We start from the raw sequence: 27447 nt of genomic DNA, 5'->3' as shown, positions 1-27447 counted from the left end.
TATATATCTCAGGGAGTCTGAAAATAAGCCACTCCATTTATGTTCACTTGATTTTCAACAGGGATGCCAAGATTATGTGGTAGAGAAAAGTCTTTTCAACAAAACCTACTAAAATAATTAAGTCTGTTTTAAAGGAATGAATTTGGAGCACTGCACAAAGTAAGAAAGTTAATTCATAATAAACCTTATATCTAATTATGAAAGGTAATATTATTAAACTCAGAAGAAAACATCAGAGTAAATCTAAAAATCAAGTCCTCTGTAAGCATGACAATAAGGAAGTGTACTGCAAAATGTAAATCATACAGCTGTGTTGGATCACAATTTTCACTGATGCTGGGAAAAGGCAGCATTAACATGAAAAAATTGTTTGTGTGTCTTGTTCTGGATTGTTGTTCTTCCCCATAGATAAAAGCCTGTCGTGGTAAAAGAGATTCAGGGCAGAGGGAATCTCCACCACAAAGTGTGGTACCATTTCCCAGAGGAGCCAAATGGATGAGAAGCCTTCCACCAGGAAAAGTAAAGCCACATCTCTTATTCTCAGCCTACTTATGGAAAAGTAGAAGCTTATTTCCAGTGTTCTTTATACAACCTTGCTCTCCTTTCTCCTCCTTTTTCCATCAAGCCTCGTCACTGTGAAGACTGCCTCAGTGTAATATTGGACCAGCTCGAGCCTCTCATCCTGTTACCTATTGCTTTTCCTTAGGGAGCACTGAGTTATCTATGAGAAATTAGGTCAAATGATCAATAAATCCTTGGACATAAGGAATGAAATGAGTCCTGAAAAGGTCATTTTAAACAAACCCCCTCACCCATGTATGAATTCCTGCTGTAACATCCTTGCCCAGGAGCTATTTCCTCTGAGTGTGGAAACCTCCATTAATAGGGAAATAATTCTTTTGCAGGCAACCCATTTTTAATGGCCAAAAAAAAAAAAAAAAACCTTTCTTTCAGTATATCTTATCTGTTTCTTCACAAGTTTTCTTTATATTTCTCTTTAGTCCCAGTTCCCCAAGTATGCAGAGAAAAATTTTAATCTTTCTTTTTTTATTTTTATTTATTTATTTTTAAATTTTATTTATTTTATTTTATTTTATTTTACTTTACAATACTGTATTGGTTTTGACATACATCAACATGAATATGCCACGGGTGTACACGTGTTCCCATTCCTGAACCCCCCTCCCACCTCCCTCCCCATACCATCTCTCTGGGTCATCCCAGTGCACCAGCCCCAAGTATCCTGTATCTTGCATCGAACCTAGACTGGCAATTCGTTTCTTATATGATATTATACATGTTTCAATGCCATTCTCCCAAATCATCCCACCCTCTCCCTCTCCCACAGAGTCCAAAAGACTGTTCTATACATCTGTGTCTCTTTTGCTGTCTCACATACAGGGTTATCATTACTATCTTTCTAAATTCCATATATACGTGTTAGTATACTGTATTGGTGTTTTTCTTTCTGGCTTACTTCACTCTGTATAATCAGCTCCAGTTTCATCCACCTCATTAGAACTGATTCAAATGTATTATTTTTAATAGCTGAGTAATACTCCATTGTGTATATGTACCACAGCTTTCTTATCCATTCATCTGCTGATATACATCTAGGTTGTTTCCATGTCCTGGCTATTATAAACAGTGCTGCAATGAACATTGGGGTTCACATGGAAACCCTTTCAATATTGGTCCATTGTTCCACTATGTGGAGACTTTAAAAATGTGTTGCTCTTCTAATAGGACAACTTGTCTGGTGCCATATCACCTACAAACAGTAAAAATGGTTCCCCATATTAGCTTTTTAAAAGCTGAGTATATGTGAAGGCAGAGTTTAGTGACATACATCAAAAATATTTCCAAGTGAAAATTACACTGAGGAGTTAGTGGATGTGCTCGTTTATGCACTATCTCTCAGGTATTTTAAAAGACAACCCTTGGGTATATGATTTGCTTAATTCAAAGCAGCTCTCTATGTATAAACTTTCAAGCTTTATGGTAAATGAATATACAAAATGGATGAAATCCCAGACTTGAGGCTGGGAGACTCAGGTTCTGTGACTGACTCTTCCTTATCTTCCCCATTCACTTTATTTTGGAACACTGTGACATAAATACCTTCATTTAGTTTGTCCTATATTTTCATGTGCTACCCACACCTCTGAAGAAGGCCTTACTTGATTGTAAGAATCCTCTGAAAAAGGATCTTACTTGATTGTAAGATCTCTGATTTATTATCTTGAAATCAACTAAAGATTATGTCAAAAGAGGGTTATAGTCATGGTTATTGAAGTGAGAAAAAATGGTGAGACTGCATAATATCATCTGAAGTTTTCTCAAATTTAGCAGTGGGAGAAGTGGAAAAAGGCACTCACTGCAGATATCTGCTATTCTCTAGGTCCTGAATTTTGTTCATTGCGCTATGGACTGGCTTTCATCATGCACTTCTCAAACTTCACCATGATAACCCAGCGTGTGAGTCTGAGCATTGCAATCATTGCCATGGTGAATAGCACTCAGCAGCCTGGTTTACTCAATACCTCCACAGAAAGACCTCTTGCATTCACCTTCAATCACTCCAACAGATCCATCAAGGAATTTAATACAGCAGAAGTAAGTATAATAAAGAACAAGGCTCTTTATTGAGAGGGAAAATCCAGTTTGAAAAGAGGACTTGAATCTTGATTCTGTGGTGTACAGAACATGAATTATCAATAACAAACTAAAAATGTCTGGAATTATTTTTCTCTAAGATATTGCTTACCTCTGTGATTAGTCTTTCACTGAGATTATTATGATTACAAGGTTGGGGGTGTGACTATTGGAAAAAGTTGTGGATGCTTCTAGAAAGGGACAGATTACTGGATATCTTCAATGAAAAACTAGGCACTGTCTCAGTACATCTTTCTGCCTGATTCTAAGTAGTTCTCTGTACCTTTTATTATCCTTGAGCCATTTTACAACTCTAAGTTCTATATATTAACAGTAATAAAATGATTCTTGCCCATAGCTCTGAAAATGAATTTTGTCTTGTGGAAAATCAACTGATACTCTCCTCCACTTGCCTTTCAGTTGAATAAGTCAGTTTTGCCATATATTTAACATCTATTTCAGCATTACTTCCTGCTTATAAGTATGTGGTTCCTTGAATTCTCCTTTGGACCAGTTGTATCATCTTACCAATTCCTCATCAGCCAATTAGTTAAATAAAATATCACCTGTTCATCTTATATTTCTATGAGAATAATCATTATACCCCATTTAAATGTTTTCCTTTAAACTATCATTTACTGTACATTTCTAAATGTACAGTAAATTCATCATCTAATTTTATGATTTTGTTACCTTGGAGCCAGCTTATTTATGACCTCTTTGCCTCGAATCTTTCTTCCATTATTCATTCTACACATTCACACTCCTGTGCATAAGAATCCAGGATACCTTCAAGTTGCCAACTCCTCTCTTGAAATGCTGCACTTCTCCAGAACCTGGCCTGCTTCTCAGCACACTTATATCTGCTGTCAGTGGCTCAGGAACAGTCTTTGCTCTGAGCAAGTCAGAGTCCCAGTTAGTTTCTAATCATTGTGTATCATTCCAAATGCTACAAGTCCACTTCTGCTGTATTTCTTCAATGACAATGAGTTTTCCTATTTTTCTTTATACAAATCATAGTTATTCTACAAAGAATAGTTCAAGTACTGCTTCCTTCCTGGGACCTTCCCAAATTGTTCTTCCCTCTTCTCAAAGTCCCTATTTTACTGCTGTTCATCCTCAAGCTTGAATTTGGACATGAATCATGTATCTTGCTTTATTTATAGTTATTTTATATTTTGTATTTTACGTTTTAGGGCTCTTCAGTTTATACCATGGTACCATGTATCTATCTAGTGGCTACCAAAAATTATTTATTGGGTTATACCAGAAGAGAAATGTGGCCTTATTAATGTGTAATATGTGTTTTAGGAAGTCAGTTCTGCTAGGATAGACCATGATTCTTAAATTTGATTTTAGGGACTGATTTTGATAAGCATTCAGTAAAGATATATTTTGAAATTTTTTGAAATGAGAATCAGCATGTCACCCAAATTATTTACTAGAACCAAAATAGTTAAAATGAGATCTTTCACTATATTTCATTTACATCTTCCTATCAACTACCTATATAATCATTCCTTTATCACTTTTCCTCTTCATTTACTCTATTTTGTCTCCATCTAAGAGAATCAATTTAGGAATATAATGGGTTGTTTGGAAAAGTTGGAATATTTAAGTTTAGTAAAAAATGGAGAAAAACCAAAATTAATATTATATGAGCGGGCCAGAATCCCGGTGGCACAATGGTAAAAAATCTGCTTGTCAATGCAGAAGGGACAGGAGAGACAAATTTGATCCCTGGGTCGGGAAGACCCCCTGGAGTAGAAAATGGCAACTGCTTCAGTATTCTTGCCTGGGAAATCCCATGGACAAAGGAGACTGGCAGGCTACAGTCCATGAAGTCACAAAGAGTCAGACACAACTGAGCACAAGCAGCTCTGGCTATAAATTAGATTTTTTATAAAATAAATTCTTAGTAAAGAATTTTCCTTCCCCCCCACCCCCCACCCCAACCCCAGGTCTCTGTATATGAATGGAGTCCAGAAACTCAGGGTATCATCTTTAGCTCCATCAACTACGGGATAATACTAACTCTGATCCCAAGCGGCTATTTAGCAGGGATATTTGGAGCAAAACAGATGCTTGGTGCTGGTTTGCTGATCTCCTCCCTTCTCACCCTCTTTACACCACTGACTGCTGACTTTGGAGTGATTCTGGTTATTGTGATTCGGACAGTCCAGGGCATGGCTCAGGTAACCAGTTACTTTCTCATTCTGTGTGGGATACAGGTTCCTGAATTCTACTGGAGATCGAGTCTTACTAATTGTCATTTCAGGGTATGGCATGGACAGGTCAGTTTACAATCTGGGCAAAATGGGCTCCTCCACTTGAACGAAGCAAGCTCACCAGCATCGCGGGATCAGGTAAGGATGCATGTATGGATCACAACTTTGTAATCTGCATCACCATACCACATCTTTCCTTCTATGCCTAGGTTGGTTTGGGGGACAGGGAGAAAAGTGCTTTAAAAAAAAATTCAACAATGTAAGACAGTCACACAACAAATAAGATAAATATACCTGTGCTATAAAGTCACAAAGACTTCAGACAGAAAAGACCACTGTGAGCATTGTGAGGGCAGTCAGAAAAGCATTGTAGGGAAAAGTTTAGAACTTTAAGATTTTGCGTCAGTGGAAAAAATCAAGTAACTGTATAAACACCATGTTAGCAAAGATATAAAATGAGAAGACTATCAGTGGTAAAGACATAAATCACGCTTGAAAGTAGAGTTTAAAGAGTGCAGTTTTCTGAGCTCTTTACTCTTCTAAGCTAATAGTCACAACAACCCTGTGATGACTATTTTAAACTCTCATTTTACACAACAGGGAATTAAAGTATGCAAAGATGAACTAAATTGCCCAGAGGCAAATAGCCAGCAGGTGGTAGAATTGAGGTTTAAACCCTAGCAGTTTGGTCCCAGAGTGCACACTCTGGATCACCACACTACAGTGCCCTTCTGAGTGTGTAATCATACTAAGGACTAACTTCATCATTGCTCTTTGCCTCATACTTGAAGAACAGAACTGAGGGTCATAAAGCCTCTCACTCCCGGTCCAATGCGTGGCTCCATCCTGCAGATTTTTACTACAAAACAACCTCCTGTATCTGGCTCCTTCCAGTGTAGTAATCATTTCTTCTAACAGTGAATATTCCCAGTTGGTCTTTCTCCTCTTTGCTTCCTTCAAACCTCCCTTTCCATCAAGCCAAGTTATCTCCTTAAAGCATAGGTGGGGCATTTTTGCTAATTTGCCTGGGAATCTTCAATGTATTCCTCCATCTTACAGATAAAGATGTTATAACACAGGTATAAAGTGCTGCGGTTCATGGGGTCGCAAAAAGTCGGACACGACTGAGCGACTGAACTGAACTGAAAGATGCTTTACCGTATGGATTCCTCCTGCCTTCCCACTCAGTATTCCTCTGTAAGCAAGGCTCAGGTCACACTACATACTAAGTGCACTTAAAGTCTCTCTTTTTCTACAAAAATTCCATCCACCCTACTGCTTAGGGTGTGTAAACAATTTGTTGATTTTATCATCAATTTTAACTTTCTCCTCATGTCTCCTCATTTCTCCTGATACTTTCATAGAAAATTATAGTTTTACTATCATATTTATATTTCACATTTTCCCCCAAAATTTCATATTGGGACCCATTAAAGGGGTCATAAAATCAATTTAGTAGGTCAAAACCAATGTTTTAAAATAAAAATGAATAGAATAAAGTAGAAAATTTTGGAGTGAATTTCACACAGTAAGGCTAAGTATTGATTCATGAAACTTCTGTTTGAAGTGTGTGTGTTTGTATTTGTGTATATACTGTGTTGCCATGCAAAATACATTTCTTATTATGAGTCTCTGAAAAATATGTTCAGACTTGAAGGTCTACAGTGTATTATTACACTTTAATAGTGAATTTTGTTCATATTCACTGGGCTGAAATCTCCTTGAGGTCAAGGAGATCTTTATTAGTTTTTGTAAGACTTTCCTTTTCTGTTGCCAATCTCATATTGCCCCTGCCAGAATGTAACTCTAATTATAAATAAATACTGTGGACGATGTTTACAGAGAGTTTCTATGACAAGTGGGATTTGGATTTGGTCACATTGGTGTTAAAGGAGCCACCGAAGCTTCAGTTGGCATATCACATGATTTATTAATTCTAATTATTTTCCATGACTTTACTGGGGGAGATCTGTGAGCTGGAATAAAGTCTCTCATTATCCAGTAATTCTAAATCTGCCACCTCACTGTTGGGATAACATCTAGGGAAGTCATTCAACCATTGCTATTTTCCTCAGTTTGTTGTTTTCTTTTTAATCCCTCTTCTCTTTAGGGGCATCATTTGGGTCCTTCATCATTCTCTGTGTTGGGGGACTAATCTCCCAGGCCTTGGGCTGGCCTTTTATCTTCTACATTTTTGGTGAGTCACTTTCTCTTAAAACCTAACATCTCCACTTCCCAGGCATTTGTTTTCATGCTTACATCACCCATGACCCATACTCTTCCCATTTGAGAGAAAATGCATCTTTATGGTGCTGACTTCTGAGAAATCAAGAGTACAGCCTTAACACACTCACCCCAGGCTTCTTAGAATCTCTGCCACCACATCTGAAATGTCACGTTTAATTGCCGTATGTGGTTAAGATGTCAAAGCTGGTAAAGCGCATTTTCAATTTGTCTTCATATTTTGCTATAATTATTATTTCTGCCAAGGTACCCTTAACCTATTCTCTACCAGGTGAATCTTGCAAAGTTCAAATTAAACGTCCCCTTCCATATGAGGATTTCCAAGTCTTATCCCATCAGATTAAGTCTTTCTGTCCTCTGTGATGGTTACTGATAATTTCTTTTCTAGGCTGTGTTGGCATGTAATTATTTATTTCCCCTTTTTCCTCTCCACTAGTCTGTGAGATGATTGAGGCAAGAAATCTATTCCATAATTTTTTCATCACTTTGGTACTATCACAGTGCCTAACCTATAGCTTTACAAATAAAATAATGGATAAATCCAGTAATTAGGGGGAATTTAAAGAACATTAATCCACAGAGTCTTTAAAATAGAATCTTTTCAAATGACAAATCTCAGCAGTGAGATCAAGTTTCTATCTTTTTGTTTTGACTAATTGGTATCATTCAATATGGTTCTCGGAGAAGGCAATGGCAACCCACTCCAGTACTCTTGCCTGGAAAATCCCATGGATGGCGGAGCCTGGTAGGCTGCGGTCCATGGAGTCGCTAAGAGTCGGACACAACTGAGCGACTTTCCTTTCACTTTTCACTTTCATGAATCGGAGAAGGAAATGGCAACCCACTCCAGTGTTCTTGCCTGGAGAATCCCAGGGGCGGGGGAGCCTGGTGGGCTGACGTCTATGGGGTCGCACAGACATGACTGAAGTGACTTAGCAGCACTAGCAGCAGCAATATGGTTCTGGCTAGGATGACTTTCTCATTAATGATGTTACTCCCAAGTCATTTTGGTCCACGTATGTTAATCAGGTACTGTTAAGAAATATTTTTCTCAAAATCCATAATGGATATATCATTGGAATATGATAACACTATCTTTTGCAAATGTGTTGGAAACTTTTCCTTGCCACACCAATTTTATGCATCCATTGGAGTCTGAAGAGTAATTAATCAGCTATGCAAAGGTATGTCATGCTCTTGCTTTCTCCAGAGGGCTCTGACATTGTCAAATGGCATTCTAAAGGAGATTTGTAGATGGGTTGAAATGGAAAATGGTAAAATTTAGGTCCTTATGGTGAAATAACCATGAATTAACAAGTGTGTTTTGGGGGGAGATATGCTACTTCAGAGGAAACTCCCTTCTCCCAGCTCACAAATCTACCTGAAAACTAACTGGGTCCCGGCTTCCCAGGTAGCATTGGCTGTGTCTGCTGTCTCCTGTGGTTCACAGTGATTTACGATGACCCCTTGCATCACCCATGCATAAGCATCAGGGAAAAGGAACACATCGTGTCTTCACTGGCTCAACAGGTACCGTGCAACCCTTCACTTGTGGACCATGCAGAGACCTCCAGGGTAGGGTGTGGGCTCTCAGGAAAGGCACCCTCTGACCTGTTCTAATACCGATGTTGATTAGATGTTTCCTTTCAGTCCAGTTCTCCTAGACGATCTGTCCCCATAAAGTCTATGGTCAGATGCCTACCACTTTGGGCCATTTTCACAGGATTTTTCAGCCATTTCTGGTTATGCACCATAATCATAACATACCTACCAACGTATATCAGTTCTGTGCTCCGTGTCAACATCAGAGACGTGAGTATGCTTCCTCTACTTTTATGAGCATATTAATGGTAAGAGGAGAAATAGTTCTCTGCCGCCAACTACATTTTGGCTTTGCATATAATCACTCTTTTAACCCTCACAATGATTGAGAGGTTTTGTAATGATATTGCACAGATGTATAAATGAGGACACATAGAGAGAGAAGACTTCCCTGGATTACACAATTACTCAGTGATTGAGCTACTGCAGTATCTGTGTTCTTAACCACCATGCAACGTTGCCATGCTAGCTGATGCTTCAATTTCCTTTAGAAATGAATTGTGCTCTTCTCTGGAGGCCAGTATAATGCAAGTGCTGGCTGTCTTACCTGAGACAGTGTTCTTCTTATAGAAAACGATGCCAATTTCTTTAAAACAACTCAGAGTGTCAGGAGGGTGGGCTAATGGTTGGTCTGTGTCACTAATAAAATCTGGTGCCATATGTACCCTTATAACTACTCACTCTATACATTTCCTTCCTTCAGAGTGGGCTTCTGTCCTCCCTGCCTTTTATTGCTGCTGCAAGTTGTACAATTCTTGGAGGTCAGTTGGCAGATTTCCTCCTGTCCAGGAATCTTCTTAGATTAATCACTGTCCGAAAACTCTTTTCATCCTTAGGTAAGTCTAGGCAAAACTCAGTTAACAAATCCCTTTTCCACACATGGTCAGAGGTTCCTGACAGTGTGTCCCCATTGCTCAGGGCTCCTCCTTCCATCACTATGTGCTGTGGCCCTCCCTTTTGTGGCTTCCAGTTACACAACAACCATTATTTTGCTGATACTTATTCCTGGGACCAGTAACCTGTGTGATTCTGGATTCATCATCAACACCTTAGATGTTGCCCCCCGGTAAGATCATTACCTATTTGTCCCCTTCCCCAGGCCTTTCTGGAGGTTTAGACTTGTTCTTTTTGTAACTCCTTCTTGTTGTTGACATGCACAAACTGATGGCAGAGTACTAACAAATAGCCAGAAATGTCAGTATGTGGCCATGACTTAAGGCATTTTTAGAACAATGGTGCCCAATCTTGGCTGATAACATTTAGGTGAAAAACTTCCCTAGCTTCCCCACTTGAGACTGTGTGTTCTAGGAAAGGACCCATGCATATGTGTTTTGGAAAAGCTTCCATAGTGTTTGATGATATTAGCTACTATATATATATATATATATATATATATATACGCTTGCCATGAGCCAAACCCTTCTCACACATCAACCCCCTTGATAGCTCAGTTGGTAAAGAATCTGCCTGCAATGCAGGAGACCCCTGTTCAATTCCTGGGTTGGGAAGATCTGCTGGAGAAGGGAAAGGCTACCCACTCCAGTATTCTGGCCTGGAGAATTCCATGGACTGTATAGTCCATGGGGTTGTGAAGACTCTGACACAACTGAGTGACTTTCACTTTCACTCTCATATATCAACACATCTGATCTGCACAATTACATGCCTTATTGGTATCTTCACTTTATAAGAGAGATAGATGATAGAGGCACAAGAAAGTTAAGTGACATGCCTGAGGTCATGCAAAGGCAAAGTCAGGATTTGGACCCAAGCCATCTCTCCAGAGTCTGTTGTCTTGTCCACTGCTCTAACTGCCTGCCATACTAAGATACTGGGGTGGGAACCTGGGCTTCTGGGAGATGGAATTGCTTCCTAGTTGTTGAGCTGGTGTTGTGGCTTCCCAGGTGGTACAGTGGTAAAAATTCGCATGCCAATGCAGGAGACAAGGAGACTCGGGTTCAGTCCCTGGGTTGGGAAGATCCCCTGGAGTAGTAAAGGGCAACCCACTGTAGTATTCTTGCCTGGGAAATCCCATGGACAGAGGAGCCTGGTGGGCTACAGTCCATGGGGTCCCAAAAAGTTGGATGTTGAGTTGGTAAAGATAAGTGATTTCAGGATTTGCAAACTGATATTGCCTGAGCTGTGTTGAAGTGAACAAAAAATCTGCAGTAGTCTAAATGACTTTGCTATTAGAGCTGAACTGCATTAGTGTTGAGTTACTAAAAAGACATAGGCAGCTTTCTATATAAAATCATCTATAAAATCATCTCTCCACAGATATGCAAGTTTCCTCATGGGAATCTCAAGGGGATTTGGGCTCATTGCAGGAATCATCTCTTCCACTGCCACCGGATTCCTTATCAGTCAGGTTGGGCCAGTTTATTGAACGTCTGCAATTGGCAGGTATTGTTTTAGGCACTGGGGATTCACAGCTGGGCCCCAGTTCTCAAGGACTTAGTGATCTGATGGGGAAAATCAACATCAACATCAGCACAATTATTCTGTTTGTAGGGGACTCTAAGTCAGACCCCGGTAAGTCAGATTTCCCAGGGAAAGAGAAGTATAAGCTGAATTTCTAAAAAATGAATAGCTGTTAGATTGATAAAAATGAGCAGTTCTGACAGAAAAAATAGCACATGTGACTTCCTAGATGAAAAAAAGAATGAAACAGCTCTTATGACTAGAGTGAATGATACATGTCAAGGATAAGAGATGAAGTCACAGGAGCAAAAGGGGAAAGTTATGGAGAGTCTGTTCATATTAATCCAAACTTCTAAAAAAATTATGAAACGGAAACACAAAGGGTCCCAAGACCAGCTTAAAGAGAATTTAAATCATGGGTTAAATGAATGGCTGTGAGACAAAGCAGGAAGGATGGCCCATGAGGCTTGCTCAGTACCAAGTGTGGGCTGGTAGGGAAGATGGAAAGGCAGAACCAGGCTGGGATGGCAGGACAGGCATGAGTCAGCTTACCAAAAACAAAAACAAAAAACTCATTTTAATACATCTCTAGGTGACCTATTTTCAGGTTACTTTTTTACCAAATTGCTAGGAATCCACTGTGACTACAATGCCAGAAATAAACTATGACTTACAAGGGTTTCAAGAGGAGACTCATACAGTCAGACCAAATATGACTCATATCATATTGAGGTGTCCATTCAGGGGGTTATTGCGATTGATGTCAACAGCCAGAAACAGAAGAGTGACGATCTTCAAGCTGTTATTTTAGGCATAATTTAAATGAGTAATACAATATTTTCAAGACTCTAGATGCAGATTTCTACAAAAATATTAGTATAGGTTGATTTGGGGGCGCTTAAAGAAAAATTCATTTCAAGTCAGAACCCAGTGTGCTTTTTAGCATCCTCTTGTTTCCAACAGTTTCACCAAACTCTCTTTGAGAATTCAAGGTGTTAAGTGGTTATTGCATATCATTCCCTAGATTCTTATGATCAGTGTTGCAATATACAAAATAGAGGCTTTCTAGAACTGATGGAGAAGCAACTCTGAGACTGATAATTCTGATTTTTGGTGTTTTTGTTTTTGTTTTTGCCTCCAGGATTCTGTGTCTGGTTGGAGGAACGTATTTTTCCTAGCTGCTGCTGTCAACATGTTTGGCCTGGTTTTTTACCTCACATTTGGACAAGCAGAAATCCAGCACTGGGCCAAAGAAAGGACTCTCACCCGTCTCTGAGGATATAGTTGCAAACTTAAACGTAGTACTTTGCATTAACTTTTCAACATTTTTTTACTTATTGTTTTTCTTGGCCACAGACTTGGCAGGTCTCAATTTTGGCTGCATGTTCGATTTCCCTGGGGAATCTCTAAAACATCCAGGTGAATGGGATCTACTCCAGAGATTCTGAATGAATTGGTCTGGTGTAGAACCCAGATATCACTAGTTTTTAGACACTCCCCAGTATTTGTAACACACACCCAGGGTTTACAATTGCTGGGAAAACCTGAAACATCAATCCTGTTGCCTTTGAATTTTCCTTTTTGGAAAGAACTAGAAAAATAAAAATCTGTGAGAAAACAATCACTGATAATACCTTCATGGGGGTTATTATAGGTGCAGAAAATATCTACTATATCCATAGTCATATGTTATATAGCTCAGCACAGGATATAATTTTAAGGCTGTAATCCACAGAATTAACATTTTTATTGTTTTTATACATTGAGAAATATGGATGTTTATTTATGTGGTTACACTTATTAAAATTCACATGCTAAAATTAAATGGGTCATTTTAAAATTATTTACACTAGGATTATTTCCATCAGGCAAAATAGATATTTACTTATCTAACTATTTCCAGGAGATTAATAACCAGGAAATGACAAGGAGATTAAATTAGATTAGCTAAAGATGAGAGCAGATAGAATTGGAAAACCTGTAATGTAAATAGAATGAATGTGAAGGGAGGCAATGTGGTAACTTTTAGAGGAGACAATGAGATAGTTTGGACCATAGAGTGAAAATTGGAGGAAGGCAACAAAGACATTTTCAAATGAAATGAAGGTTTAAATGGAAGAGAAGAAACCTAAAGACATAAGATGTAAGAAATCATAGAACAATATCACACACCAGAGAAATTCTTTTCAAGATTAAAACGATCATTTGACCTTTTTTAGAGTTTCCTTATTTTCTCAAGAGTCTCAGATAGTCATTGTCAACCCCAAGAGGAATTAATTCTGACTCCTAATACTTAAAACACACCCTCTAGGCTGTCTCTACACAAAGAGCTGATATCGGTTTTGCTACAGGCATCCTAGAGGAGAAATTCTTAGCATGTTTAGAAGCCAAGTAGAACCACGGGGACTAGAACCTTGGGCTAATTTAGAAGACAACGAGAATCTCCTAATAGAAATCAGTGGATATTTTTTGAGCTAGTGCCTTAAAAGAATCTGATTGCCAGGCTCTGAAGGTGATGCTGAGATGAGAACATTCTGACTCTGTCTTCTGGGTATTTACAGTTTAGAGAGGAAGGAGAGTTTGTAGTAAACCAAAAGAAGAATAAAAGAGAGGAATAGTATAGTGGATGGGCAAATTGAACACAGGAAAAAAAGAGAAAAAACCTAGACTACCCAATAGGCAAATGTTTTGAACAAAGACTTCATAAAAGAAAGATTCAAGTGGTCTATATGTATAAATTGGCCCTCAACTTTCTTAGACTTTTGAGAAATGAACATCAAAACCACAGTAAGATACCACTACATGCTTAACAGGAAGGGAGAAATAAAAGAAAATGGAAAACAGCAAACACTGGCAAGATGTGAGGCAACTGGAACTCTCACACCCTATGACAGTGAGTATAAAAGAAATCGGGAAAAGTTTCTTGGTGATATCTCCTAAAGCTAAATTTAGACATTCCAATGATTTAGACATTTCACTTAGAAATGTACACAGATATTTGGAAAAAGATGTACAACGATGTTCATAGGAGCACTATTTATAATAGCCCAACAGCAAACAACTTGTCAAGAGAAAGATGATTTAAAAATTATGGTCTATTCCTACAACAATGAGAATAAGTAGACCACAATATGCAACACCATTGACAGATCTCATAAACACTTTTTAAGTGAAACAGGACAAAAGTTACCTTCTTTTAGGAGTTTAAATAGAGTTTGGGGGAGAATGAATATACATATATGTATGGCTGAGTCCCTTTGCTGTTCACCTAAAACTATCACAACATTGTTAATCAGCTACAACCCGATATAAAATAATAAGTTAGTAAAAAGGGAGGAGTACTCAGTAGGGAGTAATAAGAATCTAAAACAAAGTTTAAATAGAGTTTTGTTTTTAAAAACAGACAAAACTAATTATTAAAAATCAAAGTAAGGATTCCCCTTGGGTAGGAGAGGGAAGAGGGCACTTAAAGGAGGCTCCTGAGGTACTGGTAATAATCCATTACTTGGATGCTAGTCACCTGGGTGTTTTTACTTTGTGAAAAGTGTACATTTAAGATTTGTACATTTTTATGTGTATAAAAAGTAAAACATTTACTTAAACTCTATGTTTCATCCAGTTCAAAGTTTCTCTTCTCTCTTCAGCTTAGGTCTGACAATCAGACACGTGGGAAGGAGCCCTGGTCTCTACTTTCCCATTCTCCCTGATCCTCTGCTTCCCCCTTCTTTGCCTGATCCACCAGCATCAGAGCAGGAGGCAGCAGGGCAGTCTCTGTTGTCAGATTCTGGATTAAAGTCTAAGTTCTTAAACAGCAAAATGAGCGAGCTCAGGCTTCCCAAGAAACCCTATCCCTGGAAGCATCAGTTGTCTTCGGAGGTAAAGGTAAGAACAATGGCTCAGCATTTCTAGTCTTTCTGAGCACCTGCTTTGATTATTCCCGAAAAATAACATTTGCATGTCACAGACACTTCAGTTATCTTTCTCCATTTGATGGTCTTAAACAGTTACCCTCCACATTTCCTAAGGTCTTCAGAATAGATGCATTGTGGTTGATAGAAAGCATCTCTAATCCATCTCCCCCATCCCAAAGAGTTGTTTCTAACATTAATGATTCTTTTCTAATATTCATTTCTAACATTTAATGTAAATTAATTTGCTTTTCTCAAAAATCATATTGATATCTATTGAATGAGATGATCTGCTTCTCTGATTACTAAATATTGTACCTTAATATAGTTATTAATGTTGAGCAAACTGTTTCTCGAGTGTTCTTTTGATAGACCACAGAATTTGATTCACTGATGGCTTCTTCAGGACTTCTGCTTCTTTATTGATATATGACATTGGCTCTGGATGCATGAATGTCATGTCTGGATATGGGGCTTATGCTGATTTCAAAACAAGAAAGGAGAACTTTCCTTATTCCCCAATACTCTGAAAAAATTAACTAGAATGGAAATTTTATTATTGTTATTATTATCTGAAGGCTTGAAAGCATTGGTTTATAATTATGTAGGCTTAAATCCCATGGACAGAGGAGCCTGGCAGGCTACAGTCCATGGGGTTACAAGAGTCAGGTACAACAGTGACTAAGCCACCACCAAAGCTACTTTGAGAAGAGTTCTTTGATAAGAGCCTTTATTTCCTTCGTGTTATGGGCCTGTTAAAGGGCTCTATATTTTCTTCCATCCGTTTTGACAACTTAAGATATCTTGGAAGATCATCCATTTTATACATAATTTAAATTATATTCGTAAAATATTCCAGTGTGTTGTCAATTATCTTTTTATAATATATTCATGTTTTTCTATAGCTGAGGTTTGAGCTTTTTCTGTACCTCTGACATGATGCCTGTGTGCTTGCTTTCTGCTTCTTCATTAGATCACTTAGTGATTTATTTATTTCAAAGAGAGTTTGTCTCTTATTTTTTAATATGTTAGCCTTATCTTTTGTCATTCTTGCTTCCTTCCTGTTTCCCTTTGTTTTACTTACAAATTTTGTTTTGACTATTTTTATTTAAATGAAACAATAAGGCATAGAGGAAGACTTTAAGTCCTCTTGTGTGGGAAGATTACATTTTGCTGTGTTGTGCCCCCAGATTTATTGTTATCTTACTGCTTTATTTCTCAAGTGAATAACCTATGGAGTAAAAGGTGAATAATGTCTCAGTGCTACTCACTGGTCCATCTGAAGGTCTCACCTAAGTACAGCGCCTTGGCTTCATTGCTGTTCTCCGAAATTTTGTTCTAACTTGTTGCAGTTAATGTACTAGTGTCGCATTAAGTACTTTGCATATGAGAACTGCATTCCATTGAATATCATAATTGTCACTGTTATTTGAACTTAATTCAAGGGTCACTAGAGTGAGGCAAGCCAGGTGCCAGGGAGGCACTCTTTATCAGGCTCATTTTGTGCAAGCACAGAACTGGCATATGAGAGTATCTCCTTAATTTTGTACCATGGGCACCTCTTGCTTACCTTAGCCTAGCCCTAGCCACTAACATTTTTTTTCATGAACCCACTCCCTGCATCCACTTCTTCTGAATATATTTCAGTGGAGATATTTTAAAACAGTACTTGAATATTCCTGAGTCCCATAATAGTGAATAATTTATTTTTTCATAGGAATACTATCATTATGGAACCTCAATACATTAAAATATTAACTTAGCCAGTATTGACTTCCTTCAAGTCTTTTCTTGTATCTAATATAATAATGAAGTCTGATCAGCCAGCTAACTTTTTTAGGAGAGGTATATTTAGACTCAGTGTTATAAGATTCTATCTTTAACCTAAATTCCATACTTTGACCAAGATGTTCCAAGATGTTAATCACTTCCAATTGATGTTCCCTTGAACAATATCAATGATTTGCTTTTCATCTAGTGGTCTTAGAGTTTCCTTCCATTTTACTTTAATTAGTGATTCTTCTCTGTTTGTTGAAAATCCTTCATCTATCTATCAATATGCTAGAACCTTATATCTGTCTTCTAATTTCTGCTGACTTTTATCCTTGGATCTTTTACTTTATTTTCTCCATGGAATTCTCAGTGCCAAAAGCACATGAACACATTTCCCAAGGTCTTCATCAAGCTCCCTAAGTTCCAATTTATTTCCTAAAATTTCCTGAAAATATGCCTATGTTCACACTATCCCTCTTTCTATTAAAAAAAAAAAATGGCATCCACACCTTTTTTTGTGGAACGATACTTAGAGTGTAAACAAAGAGTTTCCAAATATTGGTTTGGGAATTACCTGTTAATGATTAATATTCATCTGGCTTTTGGTTCTCCTGCCTTTTCTTGTCTGCTGTGTGTGGCTCTTATTATAGGAGAAGATTGATCAGAGTTGGAATGTTCTGAGTTCAGAGCAACTGAAGCAAGGCAGGTTAGGTAACTAGTTCTTCCAAATGAAGCTGGACTATTTTCCTGGAGTACCAAGTTTCAAGATGTATTTGATAAAATCCTCCAACAAAAAAACTTATATGGTTACTTTTTATTAAAATCAAATCATGTCATGAAATATTCTAATTGAAGTCATTCCTCATTTTATTTTATCTGGTGTGTGCTTAGTCGCTCAGTCGTGTCCAACTCTTTGTGACCCCATGGACTGTAGCCCATCAGGCTCCTCTGTCCATGGGGATTCTCCAGCCAAGAATACTGGAGTGGGTTGCCATGCCCTCCTCCAGGGGAACTTCCCAACCCAGGGATCAGACCCAGGACTCCTGAATTGCAGGTGGACTCTTTACCATTTGAATGACCAGGGAAGCCTTTTTTTTTTTTTTTTGGATACTGCTTAAAAATAGACAATTTGTATAGAGAAGTGGTTTTCAAACTGTTTTGATTGTGTATCACATAAAAAATTTTAAAAACTTCAGGTACTCTGCTGAATATTTTAAACTTGACATCTAAAACTTCTCATCAAAAATAGAAATGACTTACTTTGTAAATAAAAGAAAATATTTTATCTTATGCTTACTATTTTAGGCCATGCAGCCTTCTTGAGCTAAAGCAGTGACAGGCAGAGATACAGTTCCTGTTCATGTGATATAGAGGAAAACAATAAGTAAACTACATATTGTGTGGAAGCAATCAATGCTAAGGAGAAAATTAAACTGAGAAGAAGGACTCTGAAGAGTTGACATTTGGTTAAAGTCCTACAGAGGGGAGGGAAAGGGGGAAAGTAGATTCTAAGTCAATCACATACTACAATTAGGATGAGAACTAAGGGAATGTAATGTAGAAGAATTTGAATGATTGGAAGGACAGGGTGTCCAAGGAAGACCTCACTGATTCTATTTATTTGGCTCTGCTGGGTCTTCATTGCTGCACAGGCTTTTCTCTAGTTCCAGGGAGCAGGAGTTACTCTCTAGTTGTGGTGTGCAGGTTTCTCATTGCTGTGGCTTCTCTTGTTGCGAAGCATAGGGCCTTCAGACTTCCGTAGTTGTGGTTCCAGGGCTCTACAGCATAGGCTCAATAGTTGTGGTGTGTGGGCTTAGTTGCTCCACACATGAGTGTCTCCTGCTTTGACAGGTGGATTCTTTATCACTGAGCCACCAGGGAAGCCCAGGAAAACCTCACTGAGAAAGTGACAACTGAGTTGAACTGAGCACTGAAAGTTGGTAAGAATCACTAAAGAAAAATGCGACAAAGTAAGCAGCATGAATAAGAAGAAAAAATAACAAAAACAGTAACATAATAGCCAACATTTCAGTTCAGTTCAGTTCAGTTCAGTTGCTCAGTGGTGTCTGACTCCTTGCGATCCCATGAATTAGCCAACATTTGTGGAGTGTTTCTTATGTACCAGCTAATTCTTACAACAACCCAACAAGTAGGTAGTATTTTTGACCCTAATTTTACAATGAGGCAACAGGGGCAAAAAAAAAAAAAAAAAGATGTTCATAACAGGATTTAGAATCCTGGCGGTCTCACTGGATCTTAACGATCAAGAAAATTTGGAAGACATGAAATGGTTCTTTTCAGAAACTGAAGATAACAATGATTTTGAGAAAGGATATAAGTTGACACCATTGTAGAAGTTAATGGCTTTTGGTTTATGATGCTATGTAGGGTGCTGAGAATCTTCTTAGTGTGTAACCAGTGTTTTAAGAGAACTTGTAGAGAAATAGCTAACAGTTGGGAGAAATTTTAATCCAAACAAATATTACTTTAGCTAAAATGGCTCCACTTACAAGATAGGTTTGGCATTTGACTTTAAATGAAGGCTGCTGCTGCTGCTGGTACTAAGTCGTTTCAGTCGTGTCCGACTCTGTGTGACCCCATAGACGGTAGCCCAGCAGGCTCCCCCGTCCCTGGGATTCTCCAGGCAAGAACACTGGAGTGGGTTGCCATTTCCTTCTCCAATGCATGAAAGTGAAAAGTGAAAGTGAAGTCGCTCAGTCGTGTCCGACCCTTAAGGAGAGGCTAATTAACAAAAAGCTTTCAGAATACACTGAGAGCACAAAGTCACCAGAATTTATGTGCTCTCCAAGTGTGCATGAGTAGTGTGTGTGGGAGGAAGCCTGAGGTTAATGTCTACTTATCTTGCAGGTTGGCCTGTTTCTGTCCTAAAATCAATTTTCCCAACTGACGAGGTTATCAAGAGCCCAGCTAAACACGGCAGCAACATTTGGAAGGGGTGGCTTTTGGTGGGTGGTTGCCTGACTAAGCTGTTTGGTGATCAGGCTCTGTACCTGGATCCATCATGTTCAGGTCTCCTGTTTCTCCAGGGTGCCTGAAAGGGACCCCCAGTTTCCTTATCAACTGAGCAGGTTCTCTTTCAGTGCTTTGCTACTGAAAACTCTTATGTGGTCTGGGCTTTTCTCCACTTCTGTTTAATTTGTTTTCCAGCACATAATTTGGCATTAAATATATCACTACTGCTGGCTCAGCAATTCCAAGGTCACTGCCCTTTTGCTTCATAAAAGGATTTCATAGCATCTACCAGCTTCCTCCCTATTTTATACTTGGATTTCAGCACTGCTATTTCTCCCCTCAGGTGTTACAACCTCTCTTTTCCCCTTCCTCGTGTGTTATTGGCTTTCTACAAACTCTTCCTTTCCATAGACTTGTGTTTTCCTGGATTGTAATCATCCCACTTATCCAGAAGCACCTGCAAACCTTAATTCTTTGCAGTCATCAAACCCTAGGACTCTCCACTAGTCATAATACATATTCCCAACTCCCAAACCAGCACAGTCTTCCATATATTTCCTCCATTGCACATGCTTTCCCACCTGGAACCTCTTATACAAACACTCCTTTCCATAGGAAGCCTTATAAAATAATCCCAGGGTGAGGCAGTCATATGTTGGTAATTTGACCTCTAGTTCCTCTGCCTTTTCTAAATCCAGCTTGTACATCTGGAATTTCTTGGTACACATACTGCTGAAGCCTAGCTTGAAGGATTTTGAGCATAATCTTGCTGGCGTGTGCAATGAGTGCAGTTGCATGGTAATTTGAATATTCTTTGACATTGCTTTTCTTTAGGACTGGAATGAAAACTGACCTTTTCCAGTCTTGTGACCACTGCTGCATTTTCGTTGGCATAATGAGTGCAACACTTTAACACCATCATCTTTTAAGATTTGAAATAGCTCACATTTATTGTAAAGTTCTACACCTTTATTTGTCCTATTTGAATGTAATCTCCTAGAGGGTGGTAACCATCTTTTCCTTTTCAGCTTTTAACAAATAGCCTGAAACAAAATGGATGTATGATAATATTTTGAACGCTACATAACTGAATGAATATTTCAGGATTCCCTGGTGCTCTTAAAGTTTTGTAATATAAAGAGAACAAGAAATATCTTAAAGTACTTGCCTTAAATTTTATCTACACTGTGATTCCCAACACAATGGAAAAGCAAGTAGGGGTAAAAAAAAAACAAGGAAAATAAATAATATTGAAATTTGGGGGGTGGGCAGATGTGAGGATGATGAATCTGGGGCAAATTTCCTATTTTCCAAGTTTATTTGAAATAATATTCAACTTTTTTTTAATGTATACTAGTATGTTTAAGAGGCTGAGGCTGAGCCAAAGTGGAAACAATGCCCAGTGTGGTTGCATCCGGTGGTAAAAGTAAAGTCCAACGCTATAAAGAATAGCATAGGAACCTGGAATGTTACATTGATGAATCAAGGTAAATTGATTGTGGTCAAGCAGGAGATGGCAAGAGTTAACATTGACATTTTAGGAATCTGTGTACTAAAATGGATGGGAATGGGAGAATTTGATTCATATGACCGTTTTATCTACTACTTTGGGCAAGAATCCCTTAGAAGGAATGGAGTAGTCCTCACAGTTAATAAAAAAGCCTAAAATGCAATACTTGGTTGCAGTCTCAAAAATGACAGAATGATCTTGGTTCGTTTCCAAGGCAAACCATTCAATATCACAGTAATCCAAATTGATGCCCTAACCTCTAATGCTGAAGAAGCTGAAGTTGAAGGACTGGAAAAGGTTAGTTTCCATTCCAATCCCAAAGAAAGGCAATGCCAAAGAATGCTCAAACTACCACACAATTGCACTCATCTCACATGCTAGTAAAGTAATGCTCAAAATTCTCTAAGCCAGGCTTCAGCAATACATGAACTGTGAACTTCCAGGTGTTCAAGCTGATTTTAGAAAAGGCACAGGAACCAGAGATCAAATTGCCAACATCCGCTGGATCATTGAAAAAGCAAGAGAGTTCCAGAAAAACATCTATTTCTGCTTTATTGACTATGTCAAAGCCTTTGACTGTGTGGATCACAATCAACTGTGGAAAATTCTGAAAGAGATGGGAATACCAGACCACCTGACCTGCCTCTTGAGAAATCTGTATGCAGGTCAGGAAGCAACAGTTAGAACTGGACATGGAACAACAGACTGGTTCCAAATAGGAAACGGAGGACATCAAGGCTGTATATTGTCACCCTGCTTATTTAACTTGTATGCAGAGTACATCATGAGAAACGCTGGACTGGAAGAAACACAAGCTGGAATCAAGATTGCTGGGAGAAATATCAATAACCTCAGATATGCAGATGACACCACCCTTATGGCAGAAAGTGAAGAGGAGCTAAAGAGCCTCTTGATGAAAGTGAAAGAGAAGAGTGAAAAAGTTGGCTTAAAGCTCAACTTTCAGAAAACGAAGATCATGGCATCTGGTCCCATCACTTCATGGGAAATAGATGGGGAAACAGTGGGAACAGTGTCAGACTTTATTTTTTTGGGCTCCAAAATCACTGCAGATGGTGACTGCAGCCATGAAATTAAAGACACTTACACCTTGGAAGAAAGAAAGCCACATCTAAGACAAAAGAAGGAGTATTTGCAGTATGGCAATCTAGCCCATGAGCTTCCTGGATGGTTCAGTGGTAAAGAATCTGCCTGCAATGCAGGAGATGCAAGAGATGCAGGTTCAATCCCTGGTTCAGGAAGATCCTCTGGAGGAGGAAATGGAAACCCGCTCCAGTGTTCTTGCTGGGAAAATTCCATGGACAGAGCAACCTGGTGGGCTACAGTCTATGGGGTTTTAAGGAGTTGCACACAACTGAGCACACACACACACACACACACAATCTAGCATATAATTGGATGTGTTGTGTAGATAACAAAAGATATACCATTCTATTCAGCTGATAGAATTCAGAATAATAAAGATGGTTTTCCAATATGAGTTCAATGACCAGATTGACTGAATTTGTTATAGAGGTGATGAGGCCAAACAGGAGTTTGACCTGAACTTGGAGAAAAAAGGATTTGCCAGTACCATGGTAGGAGCTTAAGTTTCTGAGCAGACATGAGACATCATTGGGTTCATGGTTTAGAATGTATATGAAAAAGCGTCAAGCTCCAGATCCAGAAAATGACCATTATCATTTAGTCAAGACTTTCATTTCAGGATTCAGATTCATCTGATGTGATTGCTTGACAGCTGCCCTAGAATCTCCTGAATCACTACTGGGCGTTGTGAGGTTTGGAGCAGAGTGTGCACAAGAGAGGTGCTTCCTCTGCTAGGACCCATCCTGGCTTCCCAGACTAGAACAACAGGCTTTCTCGATCACAGTAGGATTGTACACTGGAGCAGTTGCCCAGAAATTTTACCCTGAATGAAAGCCAACATCTTGCTGAGTTGTCATGTGTCTAATTATCAATGACAGCTGTTGATAGTCCTATGAAAACAGCTCAGAGGATAATTTTAAAAGTTACCAAAGGAGAAATGTGTGCCCTATCCTCTCTAATAATTCTAAGTGACTAAAAGAAAGCAATTTGAAAGTTAACCATTTTCAAAATAAAAACATATAAAATTTTTAATATGTGGATATCACAGTATAAGCCAAAGAAATATTTCAATCTATATTCAAGTGTTTAAAAATTACTTATAGAAATGAAGCTAACTTGGATTTTTTTTTCCCCAGAGACAATGTACATCTATTTCTACCAAGTCAAATTCAGGACAAAGAACTCATGAGCATTTGAAGATGCAGTTAAAAATTAAATTGCAAAACCAAGTCACATTTTCTGACTTGGATAATAATTCAGGGTTAGACATATTTGAATTCTAAAGTTGTTGATCATTTATCTCATGGTCCAGAGTCCTTCAAAAAATGACTCAGGGAAAAATCTTTTACACAGGAAGGTGAAATTTATATCTCTTCCTTCAACATAATGGACTTAGATTTCCATGCTTAGATTCCCAAAGTGCAGATGGAACAAATCTGTTTTTCTTTCCTCTTATTATTTCATAATGAATATAATAAAATTTACCTGAAAGAATTGTGAGGGGGACATACAATAAATGATTGGAAGTTGTAGCTTGGACTCCCCAAGACCCAGGCACCTCCTTCAGAATCCTTGATCTTAGTGATAGACTTTGACAGGATCTCACTTCTCCACCACAATGCTGGGAGATGGTTTACTCTCCCACTATATAGTCCGAATAGGTATAAATGGTCAAATTTAAAATAAAAAAGAGATCTCCTCAGTGGCCATAAACTAAGAACTAAGAAGAAACTTAAAATCAAGGTGACAAGTGGGAACTTAAGCCAGAAGAACTCATAGGAGTAGAACTAGGGTTAATATTCCATGGCTGGAGATTGAGTCTATGTCACATAGGAAAAGGTGTCTGGGCTGCAAGCACAGAGCATGCAAGGAGTTGGAAATGAACCATCTACATAAAGCTGGGGATCTGAAGGCATTGGTTCATCCCTGAGATGAAGACAAGTAGAACCACATGAACACTGGTAAAGCAGTGAGAATGTTTTCAACTGTGTAGGGATGTAAATAAAAACAAAGACACCTAAAGAAATTGGGAGAGGTTGGCTTTCACTATGCCTATATAGGGGTTCCACATGAAAGTGAAAGTTGCTCAGTCATGTCTGACTCTTTGCAACCCCATGGGCTATACAGTCCATGGAATTCACAGGCCAGAATACTGGAGTGCGTAGCTTTTCCCTTCTCCAGGGGATCTTCCCAACCCAGGGTTCTAACCCAGGTCTCCCACATTGCAGGCGGATTCTTTACCAGCTGAGCCACAAGGGAAACCCAGTTCCATATGCATGTTGTTTATTCCCTGAAGTGACTTATAGCATGGCTCGTAGCATATAATCGCATGTACACAAATTTAGAAATAATACAAAGCCTTAATTTATAGTTTGTGAATGCACTTATAGGTAGCAAAAATAGAAAAATATGGAGAAATGTCACTAAATTTATGTGAGATGTTTTTGCTACTGTTCCTATGGGTGTGTGTTTGTGTGTGTAAAGGAGAAAGGACCCAGGGAAAGCTACAGAGTGAAGTTCAATCTGTAATGTTATAATTCAGTATTTCAAAGGGTAAAAATTAACAAAATTTCAAAGGAAAAAAACACAAATACAACAAGGAAGGAAAAAATACTAAACTATTTAATTATAACATTGTCTTTCTTTTTTAAATCTTTTCAAAAGCAAACTAAAATCATTGAAGATACAACAAAGCAAAGCAAAAACTACACAAGATGTTTGAACTAGAGAAGGCATCAGAGGTTTTGAGGAGATATACCCAAGGAGTATGCAGTACTTGGATGCAATCTCAAAAACGACAGAATGATCTCTGTTCATTTCCAAGGCAAACCATTCAATATCATGGTAATCCGAGTCTATGCCCTGACCAATAATGCTGAAGAAGCTGAAGTTGAATGGTTCTGTGAAGACCTGCAAGATCTTCTAGAACTAACACCCAAAAAAGATGTCCCTTTCATTACAGGGGACTGGAATGCAAAAGTAGGAAGTTAAGAAACCTGGAGTAATGGCAAATTTGGCCTTGGAATACAAAATGAAGCAGGGCAAAGGCTAATAGAGTTTTGCCAAGAGAACACACTGGTCATAGAAAACACCCTCTTCCAACAACACAATAGAAGACTCTACACATGGACATCAGCAGATGGTCAACAACGAAATCAGATTGATTATATTCTTTGCAGCCAAAGATGGAGAAGCTCTATACAGTCAGCAAAAACAAGACCAGGAGCTGACTGTGGCTCAGATCATGAACTCCTTATTGCCAAATTCAGACTTATATTGAAGAAAGTAGGGAAAACCACTAGACTATTCAGGTATGACCTAAATCAATTTCCTAACAATTATACAGTGGAAATGACAAATAGATTCAAGGGACTAGATCTGATAGAGTGCCTGGTGAACTATGGACAGAGGTTCATGACACTGTACAGGAGACAGGGAGCAAGACCATCCCCAAGAAAAACATATGCAAAAAAGCAAAATGGCTGTCTGAGGAGGCCTTACAAATAGCTGTGAAAAGAAGAAAGGTGAAAGGCAAAGGAGAAAGGGAAAGATATACCCATTTGAATGCAGAGTTCCAAAGAATAGCAAGGAGAGATAAGAAAGCCTTCCTCAGTGATCAATGCAAAGAAATAGAGGAAAATAATAGAATGGGAAAGACTAGAGATCTCTTCAAGAAAATTAGAGATACCAAGGGAACATTTCACGTAAAAATGGACTCAATAAAGGACAGAAATGCTATGGACCTAACAGAAGCAGAAGATATTAAGAAGTGGCAAGAATACACAGAAGAACTGTACAAACATGTATAATATCCGAATTGCCAGTCCAGGTTCGATGCATGATACTGGATGCCTGGGGCTGGTGCACTGAGATAACCCAGAGGGATGGTATGGGGAGGGAGGAGGAACGGGGTTCAGGATGGGGAACATGTGTATACCTTTGGAGGATTCATGTTGATGTATGGCAAAACCAATACAATATTGTTAAGTAATTAACCTCCAATTAAAATAATAAATTTATATTAAAAAAAAAAGATCTTCACGACCCAGATAATCACAATGGTGTGATCACTCACCTAGAGCCAGATATCCTGGAATGCGAAGTCAAATGGGCCTTAGGAAGCATCACTATAAACAAAGCTAGTAGAGGTGATGGAATTCCAGTTGAGCTATTTCAAGTCCTAAAAGATGATGCTGTGAAAGTGCTGCACTCAATATGCCAGCAAATTTGGAAAACTCGGCAGTGGCCACAGGACTGGAAAAGGTTAGTTATCATTCCAATCTCAAAGAAAGGTAATGCCAAAGAATGCTCAAACTACTGCACAAATGTATTCATTTCACATGCTAGTAAAGTAATGTTCAAAATTCTCCAAGCCAGGCTTCAACAATATGTGAACTGTGAACTTCCAGATGTTCAAGCTGATTTTAGAAAAGGCACAGGAACCAGAGATCAAATTGCCAACATCTGCTGGATCACAGAAAAAGCAAGAGAGTTCCAGAAAAACATCTATTTCTGCTTTATTGACTATGCCAAAGCCTTTGACTGTGTGGATCACAATAAACTGTGGAAAATTCTGAAAGAGATGGGAATACCAGACCATCTGACCTGCCTCCTAAGAAATCTGTATGCAGGTCAGGAAGCAACAGTTAGAACTGGACATGGAACAACAGACTGGTTCCAAATAGGAAAAAGAGTACGTCAAGGCTGTATATTGTCACCCTGCTTATTTAACTTCTATGCAGAGTACCTCATGAGAAACACTGGACTGGATGAAGCACAAGCTGGAATCAAGATTGCCGGGAGAAATATCAATAACCTCAGATATGCAGATGACACCACCCTTATGGCAGAAAGTGAAGAACTAAACAGCCTCTTGATGAAAGGGAAAGAAAGACGAGAGTGAAAAAGTTGGCTTAAAGATCAACATTCAGAAAACGAAGATCATGGCATCTGGTCCCATCACTTCATGGGAAATAGATGGGGAAACAGTGGAACAGTGTCAGACTTCATTTTGGGGGGCTCCAAAATC

The 27447-nt window shown here is 38.6% G+C and overlaps 1 protein-coding gene across 2 annotated transcripts; it reads left to right on the top strand.

Annotated features, from left to right (window-relative positions):
• The first annotated feature begins 250 nt into the window (after positions 1-250).
• SLC17A2 (solute carrier family 17 member 2) lies at positions 251-13848 on the top strand. 2 transcript variants are annotated; one of them, XM_040249994.1, is made up of 11 exons: positions 251-519; positions 2402-2616; positions 4617-4850; positions 4934-5021; positions 6994-7080; positions 8539-8657; positions 8778-8939; positions 9433-9565; positions 9648-9795; positions 11007-11097; positions 12292-13848. In XM_040249994.1, exons 1-11 carry the CDS (start codon positions 492-494, stop codon positions 12424-12426), a joined length of 1440 nt encoding a protein of 479 aa, XP_040105928.1. In that variant the 5' UTR covers positions 251-491; the 3' UTR covers positions 12427-13848. The 2 variants fall into 2 exon arrangements, with proteins under 2 accessions (XP_040105928.1, XP_040105929.1); XM_040249995.1 differs by lacking the exon at positions 9648-9795 and having other exon boundaries at positions 12292-12413.
• Positions 13849-27447: the final 13599 nt, after the last annotated feature.

Source organism: Oryx dammah, unplaced genomic scaffold (assembly GCF_014754425.2).
Source record: "Oryx dammah isolate SB20612 unplaced genomic scaffold, SCBI_Odam_1.1 HiC_scaffold_11, whole genome shotgun sequence".
In the NCBI taxonomy this organism is placed as follows: Eukaryota; Metazoa; Chordata; class Mammalia; order Artiodactyla; family Bovidae; genus Oryx; species Oryx dammah.
The sequence above is the reverse complement of the archived record's forward strand: the minus strand, read 5'-3'. Positions and strand labels throughout refer to the sequence as shown.